General features: G+C 39.0%; 1 protein-coding gene and 1 long non-coding RNA gene across 15 annotated transcripts in view; one reads left to right on the forward strand and one right to left on the reverse strand.

The window, feature by feature from the left end:
• Positions 1–1,012, forward strand: part of LOC102533381 (guanine nucleotide-binding protein G(s) subunit alpha) — a 65,506-nt gene extending 64,494 nt beyond the window's left edge. For all 14 annotated transcript variants that reach the window (XM_072944483.1, XM_072944482.1, XM_072944484.1 and 11 more), the window contains 2 exons: positions 190–257; positions 507–1,012. In XM_072944483.1, coding sequence (XP_072800584.1) covers positions 190–257; positions 507–653 — 215 coding nt within the window. In that variant the 3' untranslated portion in view covers positions 654–1,012. The remainder of the gene's footprint in view (positions 1–189; positions 258–506) is intronic.
• A 10,646-nt stretch (positions 1,013–11,658) lies between these two features.
• Positions 11,659–13,501, reverse strand: LOC140687477 (uncharacterized). The gene is made up of 2 exons (XR_012061862.1): positions 13,415–13,501; positions 11,659–12,637 (listed from the first exon to the last, which is right to left on the reverse strand). It is a non-coding gene; the product is annotated as an uncharacterized lncRNA (long non-coding RNA).
• Positions 13,502–13,859: the final 358 nt, after the last annotated feature.

The following is a 13,859-nucleotide window of genomic DNA, read 5'->3' on the forward strand; positions in this document are numbered from 1 at the left end:
CACTGGTCTTACGGAATCATGCATATGTTAAAAGTTTCTGCTCTGAATTTCAAAAAACCACCTAAATGAGCAGCTCCAGGAACAGAACCCTCTTCCCCACCACCACACTATAGGAGGTCTGCAGGGGGAGCCAAAAGAAAAAAGCTCATTTTAATGACTTAAATAACAAAATTTTTACATTCTTTGCAGCGACTCCCGAGCCCGGAGAGGACCCACGCGTGACCCGGGCCAAGTACTTCATTCGAGATGAATTTCTGGTGAGTAGGGACTCTGTCTCTCTCTTTGCCTAGTCTGTTCTCTTACCCTTAGGGGTGTAAATTTACTTAATTCTAAACTGGAGGAGTAAACTATCCAGTTCCTCGGTTAGCCTCTGTGCCCCTTTGGTCGGGTTGTTTTAACATACAAAGGCACGAACTGGGGGGCAGCCTTTGTTAGATGGGGCCGCCGGCGACAGGGGAAGGCACTGCACACAGCACTGACCGCCCCCCCTTCCGTTGGCCCCACAGAGAATCAGCACTGCGAGTGGAGATGGGCGCCACTACTGCTACCCTCACTTCACCTGCGCTGTGGACACAGAGAACATCCGCCGTGTGTTCAACGACTGCCGTGACATCATCCAGCGCATGCACCTCCGTCAGTATGAGCTGCTCTAAGAAGGGAACCTCCAAATTTAATTAAGGCCTTAAGCACAATTAATTAAAAGTAAAACGTAATTGTACACGCGGTTGATCACCCACCATAGGGCATGATTAACAGAGCCACCTGTCCTTTCCCCACGGCGATCTTGCGGAACCCCCTGTACCCTTCAGCTTGCTTAGATATTCCAAATTTAGAAAGCTTAAGGCGGCCTACAGAAAAAGAAAAAAAGGCCACAAACGTTCCCTCTCTCTTTAAGTAAATGAAATAACAGCAGCAAACAGAAATAAATAAATGAAATAAATGAAACAAATGGAATAAATATTGTGTTGTGCAGCATTAAAAAAATCAAAATAAAAATTAAATGTGAGCAAAAGATGTGACTCCTGAGAATTATTTGCGGTTTCGAGAAGACACCCATTGTTCAGGTTTTTGACTGCATCATAAGTTGGTAGGCCCCCATGTTGAGGTAACAAGGCCCCAGGGTTTTAAGCAAGTATAAAAATCTTGCCACTCATGTTTTTTATTGACCTAATCTTTGGGTTTCTGAAAAATTTCCAGACAATACAAAATGTCCACCCTGTCCTGCTCCCGAAACCGTGCACCATAGAAAAATCACTAAGCCCCATCCACAAATCCTATGCTTTGATCATTGCTGCCCTAACCAAAGATCCGACCAATGCGTACCCTTACATACTGTCACACAGTGTGCCTGTTCACCCAGAGTATCCCCAAGGTATGTGTAGATTTTTGGCTTTCTGTTCATCTTTAAGATGGGGACTCAATTAGGTGGGAGGAATTTAGGAACGTAGTTTCAAATCAGGAAAAGTGGAGTTATTCAAGAAATGGTACATGATGTGTACACAGATCAAATCATCACATTGTATACTTTAAATATCTTATAATTTTGTCCACGATATCTCAGTAAAGCTGGGGATGGGGGAGGGGCAGGGAGAAACTGGTACAAAGCTACCAAATTAAAAAGATGGTGTAGAGATTTGGGGAAAATTTTCAGTGGGTTACCTACCTCATTCCATACCCAAATGAACTAAATATGGGCCAATAACATAGGATTAAATATAAAATAATACTTCAAAAATGGCCATTTTTACAATTTAAATCTTGGTTCTAGAAGACCTCTCTAAGCATGACCTAAGATCCAAAAAACAGAGGGTGGGGGAGGACTATACAAAACTCAAAATCACATATAAAACAATATGAATGAGGGTGAGGGTGGAGCCTAGGGAAAAATCTAACAAAGGGTTAATTTCTCTAATAAGCAAAGAGTTCTTCACAATAAATAAGCAAGGTACATGAACATGCATTTTTTTAAAAGGTACAAATAACACTGGGGAAACTATGCAACCTCACTCATAATTAAGTAAAATTCAAATAAAACAATCCACCACTGTTGGGGTAAGGGGTGGCCATCCGCACTTGGGGGCCCCACATCAAACTCTAAATCCTTACTGGATAGTGGCTGGACCTGAGGTCCACTTGGACTCCCTAGTCCTTCACCCCCAGGCTCATCCCTTAAGCTTGTGACCACTCATGGTGTGGCTCCCTGGAGGGGTGGGAGAGATCAGCTTGCCTCTACCACTGACCACTGCATCCTTTGAAACTGGCCCCATGGGACATCAATCAAGTTGATTCTATAATTCAGGCCAAAAATCTACTTCCTGTTCTATTTCCCAGATTAAATTAATCTCAGCCAATTAATCCTCAAGCATAGACATGAGCAAAACACGCCCCGCAGAGGGCAGAAAAAGTAGCAAATTCTCCATCTCCAAAAACCTTCCCGAAGCTTCCTATATAACATCCATTTTGACAAAAATTGTGCTTACTAGGCACATTTAGTTACAAAACAACACTCAAAAAGCCCCTTCAATCAACATAAGACCCCCCCCAAACAAATGCAAGACCTACATGAGTGCTTGCTGTGTAAATACAGCCCAAGGACCAGCCCCCAAATTCCCATAACCCCCGGAAATACTCCCAATGAACAACTCACTAAAATCCGGGCAACGACCACCAGACCACACAAAGGGCTAACGGAAAACAGAGGTTTGACACCAGTCCCAGGATGGCCGCCTGTCCACCCTGCGCGCACGGAAATTCTGGAACCTTCTCTGAGCGATCCAGGAAGGTGGTGGCCGCGTAGCCGTCAAAATTAGACAACAAATTCTCAGCCCGCAGACTGTTCACACGGGGGACAGGACTCCCCAGAACCGCCCTCGCTCTCTGCCGCTCAGAGCCGGCAGCCTTCGCGGCCACGTCTCAGGGAAGGCAGGCGAGGCCACGGCCCCCGCCACCTGCTCCGCGCAGCCCTCGCCGCCACGCGGCCCGCGGGCCAGCAGGGCCCAGGGGGCCACGGGCGTCGGAGGCCGTGGCCCGCGCCCCCAGCGGGAAAGCCTGCGTGGCTCCGCGGGATTCCGTGGCCGGGGGGCCGGGGGGCAGTGAGCGGGTGGCGCGGCGGGAGGGGCCCCGGGCCTCGGAGAAGGGCGCCGGCCGCAGCCCTGCCCTCCCGCAGCTCGGAGGCTGGCGCCGGCTCACCTCCGGCCACTCCGGTCTGTTTGCGGGCCCCTTCTCGTCCACAGGATTCGTCTCTTCTAATAAAATATTTTCATTTCCATTTTCCCTTTGACCCAGTACCAAAGGTAACTTTTAGAGGGCTATTTCAAAGTCTGAATTCTAGGACCGGGGGACGATATAGCTCAGTGGCAGAGTGCATGCTTAGCATGCCTGCGGTCCTGGGTTGGGTCCCCAGTGCCTCCATTAATAGGTAAATAAGCCTGATTACCTCTCCTCCCAAAATAAAAGAATAAATAAAACTGCCACTTTAAAAATAAAATTTTAAAAATGATTAAAAAATTAAATTCTAGAATCTTCAGAAATCCAAAAAAATTTATGAATTTCATCTATTTGATTACAAAAAAGCAATTCGTTTTTAAATTTTTAGCAGAATTTTACATCTCTATTCAAATGCAAAACAACTTATATTTTTCTGAAGGTAACAATTTGTGCCACACTTCGTAAAGATGTATAGGCCAAACATTACAAATAACTATTCTTTCATCTATAGAGATTTAAAACTTTAATAATAATAGTAATAATAAACTACCAAGCCCCTTGATGAGGCATACTATGAAAAAGGCCTAGAATTGGGCAGAATTTTTACCCACCTTCACTTTAATTTAAATGTAGGCAAAATTATACCAAAAGAAACGGCCGCTGCGCACAGCCTTTCTATGTCAAATGACATTCTCTTACCATAATGGTTTCTTGGACATTTTTGGTCGTCTTTTTGTTCAACAAATCTATAGAGAATACGAATCTATGCCAACCACTGGGAATTCTGTTCTCATGGGGTTTATATTCTATCAGGGAAGACATACCTTTACCAAATAAATAATCAAAAGAATTACAGATGATGACAAGGTCTCTGGGCTGACAAACAGTATGGGAGTGGTTGGGAACAAGAGCTACGTGGGGAGGGATTCCACTTTAAATGGAATGAATAGCCTGGAAGGGCCTCTCGGAGGAGGTGACTTTTCCAATGGGAATGCAAAGGATGAGAAGGAGCTAGTCATTTAAGTATGAGTAGCCAACATCACAATTCTTTATTAATATTGATTATTAAAACATTATAGTTAACTCAGAGCACTTTACCATGTGCCAGGCACTGTCCCAGGCCCTTGTATGTGGATTCTCTCATTTAATCCTTTTGAAACCATAGGAGGATACACCCTATCATGTTACCAGATGTACCCAACCTGTATCCCACTATCCAAACATGAAAAAGGTAAACTGTATCTAAAACACTGTGAATAATTTATGCAATGCTTTTAACCATGGTTACACTAAAAAGGCCATGCAATAAGTGCTTCATCTGAGGAATTGCTATCCAGATTCCTAATTTAGAGTTGGGGAATTTGACATTGCTACAGTAATTTTCCTGTGGTTAAACATTTATACACTGGGAACAGCTAGAGTTTTCTGGATTTGCCTATCTTATTCTTTATTTCAGCTGGGAATGTATTCAGCTGCAAATAACAGAACCTTGACTTGCAGTGGCTCAGAGACTTCTGTCTCTCACTTACCAAGAATTCTGGAGGTAGGTGGTTCCTGGTGTTATTTTAACAGCTCAACAACGGCAGGGCCAATGCTGCCACAATTCTCTTGGGTTCTCTTTGGTTGCAGAACGGCATTATGTCTTAGTCCAAGGCACAAAGAAAAGACAGCCCAGCCAACTCTTTCATGAGGAATGTAAATACGTTGTAGATGCTCTTCCATTCTCTCCACCGTGGGACATACGCATAGACACCTGGATGGTTACGTGGCTAGATAAATAGCTAGCGAGCTAGACAGACAGACAGAAAAGTGTCTGTTCAATAACACTGTTATACACACACGGATTTATAATTATTTGTTGCATGGACCTTGATGGAGCATCTAGAGTGATACACCCAGTACCCATAGTTTTTAAGGATTAAAGAAGGTAACAGGGAAAAAGCTTTCAAGTTATGAGACTAATTTGCATAATTCTATGTAAATCAGTTTGAAAGCCTACACAAAATAGGTAATTGTCCAGGAAAATATTGTTTATCAAAACTGACCCCACCGGAGACAGAAAATCTAAGCAGACCAGTTAACACAGGACAAAAGAAAAAGAGAAAGGAAAAACAGAGCCTAGTTAGAAAGCACCAGGACTAAAGGGGTCCAGGTTCTTGGGAGGGAAGTTGGCGAGTGAAGAACACAGGAGGGAGGCTTCTGGGGCACCAGTGTCTGTTTTTTGATCTAAATGCTGATGAAACAAATGTATTTCATTTGGGAAAATTCATTGAACTGTACATCTATGATTTGTGCAGTTTTCAGTAGGTATATTATATTAACATTTTTTTAATTAATGAGAAAAAGGAAAAAGGCACAAGACCTAGGTAGTTCTCTAGGGGACTTCTACTAAACCTTCAAAAGTCAAATAATTCCAACATTACTTAAATTATTCCAGCATATAGCCAAAGGAAGATTTCAAAATTATTTTTATGAAGTATAACATGATTCTAAAATATGCCAAAGATTACATCTGAAAATAAAATTACAGACCAATGTCTTTTATGAATAGCACTGTGAGAATCTTAAAATATACACAAGCAGAATCCAATATTAGATTTAAAAAATACATCATGCCTAAGTGAGATTTATTCTGTGAATTCAGAGTTGGTTCAATATTAGCAAAACAGTAATATTTGCCAAAACATATTACCCATTTATATTTTTAAAAAATTCAATAAAACACTGATTAATAGATGCTTCCTTAATATGATGAGTCAATGTAGCTAATATTTATGTAATATATTATTTTATTATATATATATATATATTTGATATATATAAAATAAATTTTTCTCCAAAACCCAACATTTTAGTTAATGAGAAACATCTAAAACTTTCCCACTAATGTCAGGAATGAGAATCAAAAAAGACAAGGATTCCTCACATTGCCATACTATTTATCGTTGTGTTGAACGTATAAGCCAATTCCATTAGAGAAAAGAAAGCAATCACACATCTGAGAATTGGAAAGAGAGAAGTGTAACTATTATTTATCAAAAATGACTTAATTAAATATCATAACTCCCCCCCCCCAAATTCATAGAAAAGTAATTACTAAAAAATGAGAATTTATAAAGAGTAGATTTATAAGACCAACATGCAAAAATCAATAGCCTTTCAAAAACTGATTTTCTTTCTGGATGTTCTATAGAACAGCTGACGTGAACAACACAGCAGATCACAAAGCCGCACAGGCCATCCAGATACATGTACAACTTTCTGCTGAACAAAAGCATACACGTTATCCTCAAATGCACAAGAACTATTCTCCAGGATAAATGACCTGTTAGGTCACAAAACAAGTCAACAAACTTAAGATGATCAAAATCATTCCAAATATTTTTCCCAACCAAAATGGGATGAAACGAGAAATCAAAACAGTAAGTGAGAAAAGTCACAAATATGTGGGAACTACACAACATATCCTTGGATAACTATTGAGTCAAAGAGGAAATTAAAAGGGAATTTTAAAAGTATCTTGAGATAAACAAAAATGAAAATACAAGCCAAAACTTATGGGATGCAGCAAAAGCAGTACTAAGAGGGATATTTATAATGATAAATACCTTCATTTAAAAAAAGGAAAGATCTCAAATAACAATATAACGTTGCATTTCAAAGAACTAGAAAAAGAACAAACTATGCCTAAAGTTAGCAAAAGGAAGGAAATAATAAAGATTAGAGCAGAAATAAATCATATAGAAAATAGAAGAACAATAGGAGAAAAACTATTGTTGATTTTTTGAAAAATCAAAAAATTTTTATTTTTGAAGTTTTTTTTTGAAAACATAAGCAAAACCAACAAACCCTTAGGTAGACTAAGAAAAAAAAAGAGAAGATTCAAATTTTAAAAATCAGAAATGAAACAGGAGCATCACTACAGTTGCATCAGAAAAAAATTTTAAAACATCAAAGCATTATTATGAACAATTGTATGCCAACAAATGAGGATACCTAGATGAAATAGAAAAATTCATAGAAACATACAACCTGCCAAAACTAAATCAAGAAGAAACAGAAATCCTGAATGGACTAATAACAAATTAGGAGATTGAATTAGGAATCAAACCCTTCCCAACAAAGAAAAGCCCAGGATTAGATGGCTGCATGGATGACTTCTACCAGATATTCAAAGAATTAATACTAATTCTTCTTAAATGTTTCCAAAATTATAGAAGAGGGAAAACTTCCAAGCTCATTTTATGAGGCCAGAATTACCCTGATATCAAAGCCAGATGAAGATACCATAAGCAAAGAAAACTATAGAGCAATATTCCTGATGAACATAGACGTAAGACTCCTCAATAAAATACTAACAAACCAAATTTAATGACACATTAAAAAGATCATATACCATGACCAGTGGGATTTATCTCTAGGATGCAAGGATGGCTCAACGTGTGCAAATCAATCAATGTGATACACCATATTAATAGAATAAAGGATAAAAATCACATGATTGTCTCAATTGATGTAGAAAACTATTTGGCAAAGTTCAACATCCATTCATGATAAAAACTCTCAACAAAATCAGTATGGAAGAAACTTAACACAATAAGGTCATATGTGAAAATCCCATAGCTAACACCATAATCAGTAGGGAAAACTGAATGCTTTTCCTGTAAGCTTCAGTACAAAGGAAGGATGCTCATTCTCACCTCTTTTGTTCAGCACAGTACTGGGTGTTGTAGCCAGAGCAATTAGACAAGAAAAAAAAAAAGAAAGGCATCCAGATTGGAGAGGAAGAAGTAAAATTAGCTCTGTTTGCACATGACATGATTATATGTGTAGAAAACTCTCAAGAGTCAACAACAAACAAACAAAAATGTTAGAACTAATAAATGATTTCAGTAAAGTTGCAGAATAAAAAAATCAACATATAAAAATGAGTTGCAGTTATATAAGCAAACAACAGGTTATCCAAAAAGGAAGTTAAGAAAACAATTCCATCACAATAGCAAGAAAAAGAATAAAATACTTAGAAATAAACTTAACCAAAGAGGTGAAAGACTGGTATACTAAAAATTAAAAAACACTGATGAAGGAAATTAAAGAAAACACAGGTGAATGGAAAGACATTCTATGTTCATGGATTGGACGACTATTGCCAAAATGTCCATACTGCCCAAAATGATCTATAGATTCAATGCAATCTCTATCAAAATCTCAAAGGCATTCTTTACAGAAATAGAAAAAAAATTCTAAAATTAACATGGAAAAACAGAAGATTCCAAATAGCCAAAATAATCTTGAACAAGAAGAATAAAGCTGGAGGCATCACACTTCCTTATTTTAAAATATATTACCAAGCTACAGTAATCAAAACAGTATGGTACTGGCATAAAAATGGATATAAGGAGCAATGGAGCAGAATAGAGAGCCCAGAAGTGAATCTACACATCTATGGTCAATTGACTTTTGACAAGAGTACCAATGAGAAAAGGAGAGTCTCTTGATTAAATGGTACAGGGAAAACGAGATCTCCACATGCAGAAGAAGGAAAGTGGACTCATCTCATGCTGTACACAAAAACCAACTCAAAATGAATTAAAGACTTAAATGTAAGACCTGAAGCCATAAAACTAACATAAGAAAACATAAGGAAAATGCTTTTGACATTAATCTGGGTGATAATGTTTTTGGATATGAAGCACAGGCAACAAAAGCAAAAATAGACAAGTGGGATTACATTAAGTCCAAAAACATCAGCACAGCGACAACCAACCAACTTGAGTGAAAAGGCAACCTCTGGGATGGGAGAATATATGTGCAAACCATGTGTCTGATAAGGGGTTAAAATCTAAAATATGCAAGGAACTCCCACAACTCAAGAGCAAAAAACAAAAAATCAAATAACCTGATTTTAAAATAGGCAAAGGATACGAATAGATATTTCTCAAAAGAAGACACACAAATGGCCGATAGATACGTGAAAAGGCATTCAGCATCACTAATTATCAGGCAAATGCAAATCTAATTACAATGAGGCACCGCCTCGCACTTACTAGAAAGCCTGTTATCAAAGAAGCAAAATACAAAATATCGGTGAGGATGTGGAGAACAGGGAAGCCTGGCACGTTGTTGGTGGGATGTAAATTGGTACAGCCATAACGGAAAACAGTTGGAGTTTTCTCCAAAAAAAATTAAAAATAGAATGACCTTATGATCCAGCAATCCTACTTCTGGGTATTTGCCAGAGGAAATGTAGTCAGTATCTTGACATCTCTGCTTTCCCATGTTTATTGCTGTATTCATCACAATTGCCAAAGACAGGGAAATCATCTAAATCTGTCTATGGACAAATGAATAATGAAAATACTGCATATATATACATACATATATAAATACATACACACACACACACACACACACACAATGGAAAATTATTCAGCCTTAAAAACAAAGTAAATTTTGCCATTTATGATAATATGGATGAACCTGGATGGCATGCTAAATGAAGCAAGCCCGACACAGAAAGACAAATACTGTATGATCTCACTTACATGTGGTATTTAACAGAGTCAGGCTCATAGTAGCAGAGAATAGAATGGCGGTTGGGGCGAGGGCCAGGGGTTGTCCAGGAAGTAAAGTTTCAGTTCATCAAATGAGTAAGTTTGGAGACTGGATGTATAGTAACGTAACTGTAGTTAATACTGTGCTTTATACTTGAAATTAGCTGAGAGTAGATCTTATATGTTCTCATCACAAAGAAAAAAAGAAAGAAAATGGTAATTATGTGAGGTGATGGTTACCCTGATCGTGGTGATCATTTCGCAATTACACATATATTACACATGTATTAAAACAGGTCATATACATGTTTATACCTATATTAAAATATCAAGCTGTACAACTTAAAGATACACATTTTTATTGTCAATCACACCTCAGTAAAGATCGGGGAAATCAATTAGCATGTAAAAGGTAAAACAATAAAGTTTTTAAGAAAAAGCACAGTAAACTAGTGGTTGGATAGGGCCCACACATTGCATTTAGTTTGTGACTCTTAAATTGCATTTAATTTGCAGGTTCCTCTCTTTCTCTTTTTTGCACCCCTTAATTGTTGAGGGAACTGGGTTGTTTGTCCCTTAGAGTTTTCCACATTTTAGATTTTGCTGATTGCATCCCCAATGTATAGACCTATTTGGAATTCTTATTTGAACAAACCAACTACTCCTAAAAAGTATGAAATTAGGGAACTTTGAACCATAACTGGATATTTGACAATATTTTTAAAATAAGTGTTCACTTTTTTATGCATGACAGGGGAAGTAGAGTTATCCTTTAGGGAATTTTAATCTTTTAAGGGTACCCACTGAAACAAAATAATCTGATGTCCCAAAATAATCTTAATGGGGTGGGGGGCAAGGGTAGGAGCCGGAGCAGCTGTGTGCTGGTAACTGCGTAACAACAGGCTCCTCCAGCACAGAGGTGGGGGGAGAGGGAAGGCTTGATTTCTAGTATTTGCCAGTTTCCATGATGCAAGTACTCCCATCACGGTTGGTTCCAGACTCCCATGGAGCTGGGAAGAGAATCAGTTCTTGGCAGACAGAGCCAGCTGGCTCCAGCGCGTCACTGATAGAGGCAAAGGCAAAACAATACTGACTGAGTTGGTCCTTGTGGAACCTGGATGATGAGTCCCTGGGGGTTCATTGTTCTATTCTAATTTATTAAAATGAGATGCAATTGACATATAACATTGTATTAGTTTTAGGTGTACAACATCATAATTTGCTATATGTATATATTCCAAAATGACGATCACAGTGGCTTGTGGCGGAGTCCCCATGACAACATTTTTCTGATGGCTCTCAAGATTGTAATGTCTTCGGCTCCTTAAGTTTGATGAACCTTTCCATGGAGTCTCGTTCAGGTAACTCGGTGCTACAATTTTTTCCTTATTTTCAAACCAAAAACTTTTTTAGTACCCATATCACAAATAGATTGGCCACTAAAAACCAGGAGATCAAAGACATAGAGGCTTCTAAAAACAAAAAGTAGTAAAAGGTGAAGAAGCAATCAGACTGCTGGTAGAGAAAGTTTAAAGGAAAAATTCAAGTTTTCCCGCCTTCTCCTTCTCTTCTTCTGAAATAGCCAGAATAATTCTTATTTGTCCCTAGGAACAAGAATCCAAGGCAGAAGTGAATGCATTTCACAAAAGAGGCCTTTCCTTAATTAGTAACTGGAAATCTAAAAATCAGCAGGTACTACAGGTTAAATTCAAAATGACAGTACATGGTAACAAAGCATTAAACCTTTACCCATAAAATTATAGCTCATTGCACAATCGACAAATTACCCCATATGGAATTCCATAATTGCTTCCATCCCAAACTATAAACATTTCCATTGTCTTCATACAGAGGTTCAAATATAAGAATTTCAGCAATAAATTAAGGTAATAGTAGCTTATCATTTGCCTTAAAGCTTTTATTTTTATTAAGTAGGAAGAGCAGCGCAGACACCAAGAAGTCCTCAGAATGTGCCTGGGCTGAGTTCAGCTGATCAAGGCTCCGCCCTAGATGAAACCGTTGTGTGTTGAAAGTAAAAGCTGTCTTCTTTTTCTATATCAGAAAGGACTTATTTTACACCTACATGCCTCCCATAAAAACTTAACCTGAAAGTCACTTTTTTTTCCCCAGTTAGGGGTTTTGAATTCAGACATAGAATTAACGCATCTGATCAAGACAAAGGCTTGTCCAGGTATAACTCAGTCCACCTTCTGAGACTCAGACGTTCACTGTAAGAGTTTAAATTCAGTGAGTTTTGAGAGTCTGCTTCTGTCCAGGTCCTCAAAATAAGCAGTTCAGACAGATTTTTCCTTTGCATCACACTGCGGGCTTGGGTTTGTCAAAGGTGGTTCAACCACTTGGTAACATTTAGAAGAATGTTGTCCTGTTGCCCTGGCTTCTGGGTTGGTTTGGTTCTTCCCAAAATGATCCTGATACGTTGTCTCCTGACCCTGATGCTTGACATACTTCTTTACAAAGTAAGAGATGAGCTGAATCATAGCAAACAGGATCCAGACCACGGCAAGAGGGTTTAGGGAAGGAATGCAAAGGATGCGCATCGTGAAATTGGCCAGTTTGACTCTCAGTGGATCAAAAGAGAAGACACCTTCAGCAAGTCCGTGGGGACTGAAAAGGCATTTGGGAGCATTAGGTCCCTTCTTAGTTTTTGTTGTTGTTGTTGTTGTTAAGGCCTTGGCAGACTAGAAATGAAAGGATGCTTAATGTCCTTGTGTGTGTGAACGGATCCAATGGCCAGAAGTACTCTCAACATTCATGAAGTCAGGAACAACAACACAGTCTACTCGCATCGCTGTCATTTAATTTGGCTCCAAAAGTTGCACTTCCAGTCCAATTAGACAAAATAATGGTGACAATAACTGGAATTAAAAACGTGAGGAAGTAGAAGGTAACACTGTTATCATGTGTGGAGGATATGACTGTACAGCTTAGGAAAACCCCCAAAAGATGTACTAAGCATACTGGAATATCAGCTTAACACACACCGAGCACAGGCACGAGCATCTTAAGGCTCAGCTACTATGCAACTGCACCAGCACAAGCCGGCGCTGACGGGTGCTTGCCGGGCGCCGGGCGCCGCCTGGCACTTTGCTGCTTATAAACTACGCAGCTGCAGCAACAAAATTTCATACCTGCTGGGTGCTTATTCTGGGCTAGGCCTTGTCAAAACAATGCTCTTGAAAGCTGTAAGAAACTTTAAATCCTACTTGAGTTATGTTATATTATAGATTATTAACAACATATGCTATCATTACATATGTGTATATAATATAGTTTATATAATCACACATATATGTGAAATATTATATATTAATTTATGCATGGTTTATATTATACTATGCTACATTATAAATTTTATTTTATTATAGACTATTAGTAATGGTTATCTTTTATAGTACTACATATTTATATTTATATATAACATATCATATGTTATCATTTAAAGTGATGTTACCTATTAAATTACATATGATTTATTACACTATATATTATATACATTATACTATCATCTAGATTAACATGTATTAGTATATTACTATTTATTTATATATCTCATATATTATAATTAATGTGTATAATGGGATATAATACTACATGTTAATTATACACAATTAAATTAGATTATGCTCCATTACATTGTTTTAAATCCCACCATCTGTAGAGGCTGAAGCTGAGGCACAGGGAGATACCACGTGCCTGGCTGTGAGGCAGGTAACCCGGAGACCTGGAACCCCAACCCCACCCTGGTTCCAGAATGCCCGCTCTTAACTGCCGCGCTCCCCACCCTCTCTGGAGATGTCTGAGAGCTCCACTGACTGCGGGAAGCTTTGCCTGCTGGGCCCCCTCCCCACCTGGAAAGGAAACAGAAATGGATCTGCCGAGATGAGCGTGTCCATGTGTGTCTGTGTGTGATTTTAAAATTCCGGATGGGCCTATTCCCCCAGCTACGGTGGACTGAAGGAGGAATGGCACGTGGTGACCACGCAGGGTCCCTGCTGGCTGGGCATACAAAGGAGAGGCGATGCCATCAGATTTCTTCCCTGAGGGGTGTGAGGGCAGAACCACGTTGAAGACGCCAGC

The sequence above is a fragment of the Vicugna pacos genome, chromosome 19 (genome assembly GCF_048564905.1).
Source record: "Vicugna pacos chromosome 19, VicPac4, whole genome shotgun sequence".
In the NCBI taxonomy this organism is placed as follows: Eukaryota; Metazoa; Chordata; class Mammalia; order Artiodactyla; family Camelidae; genus Vicugna; species Vicugna pacos.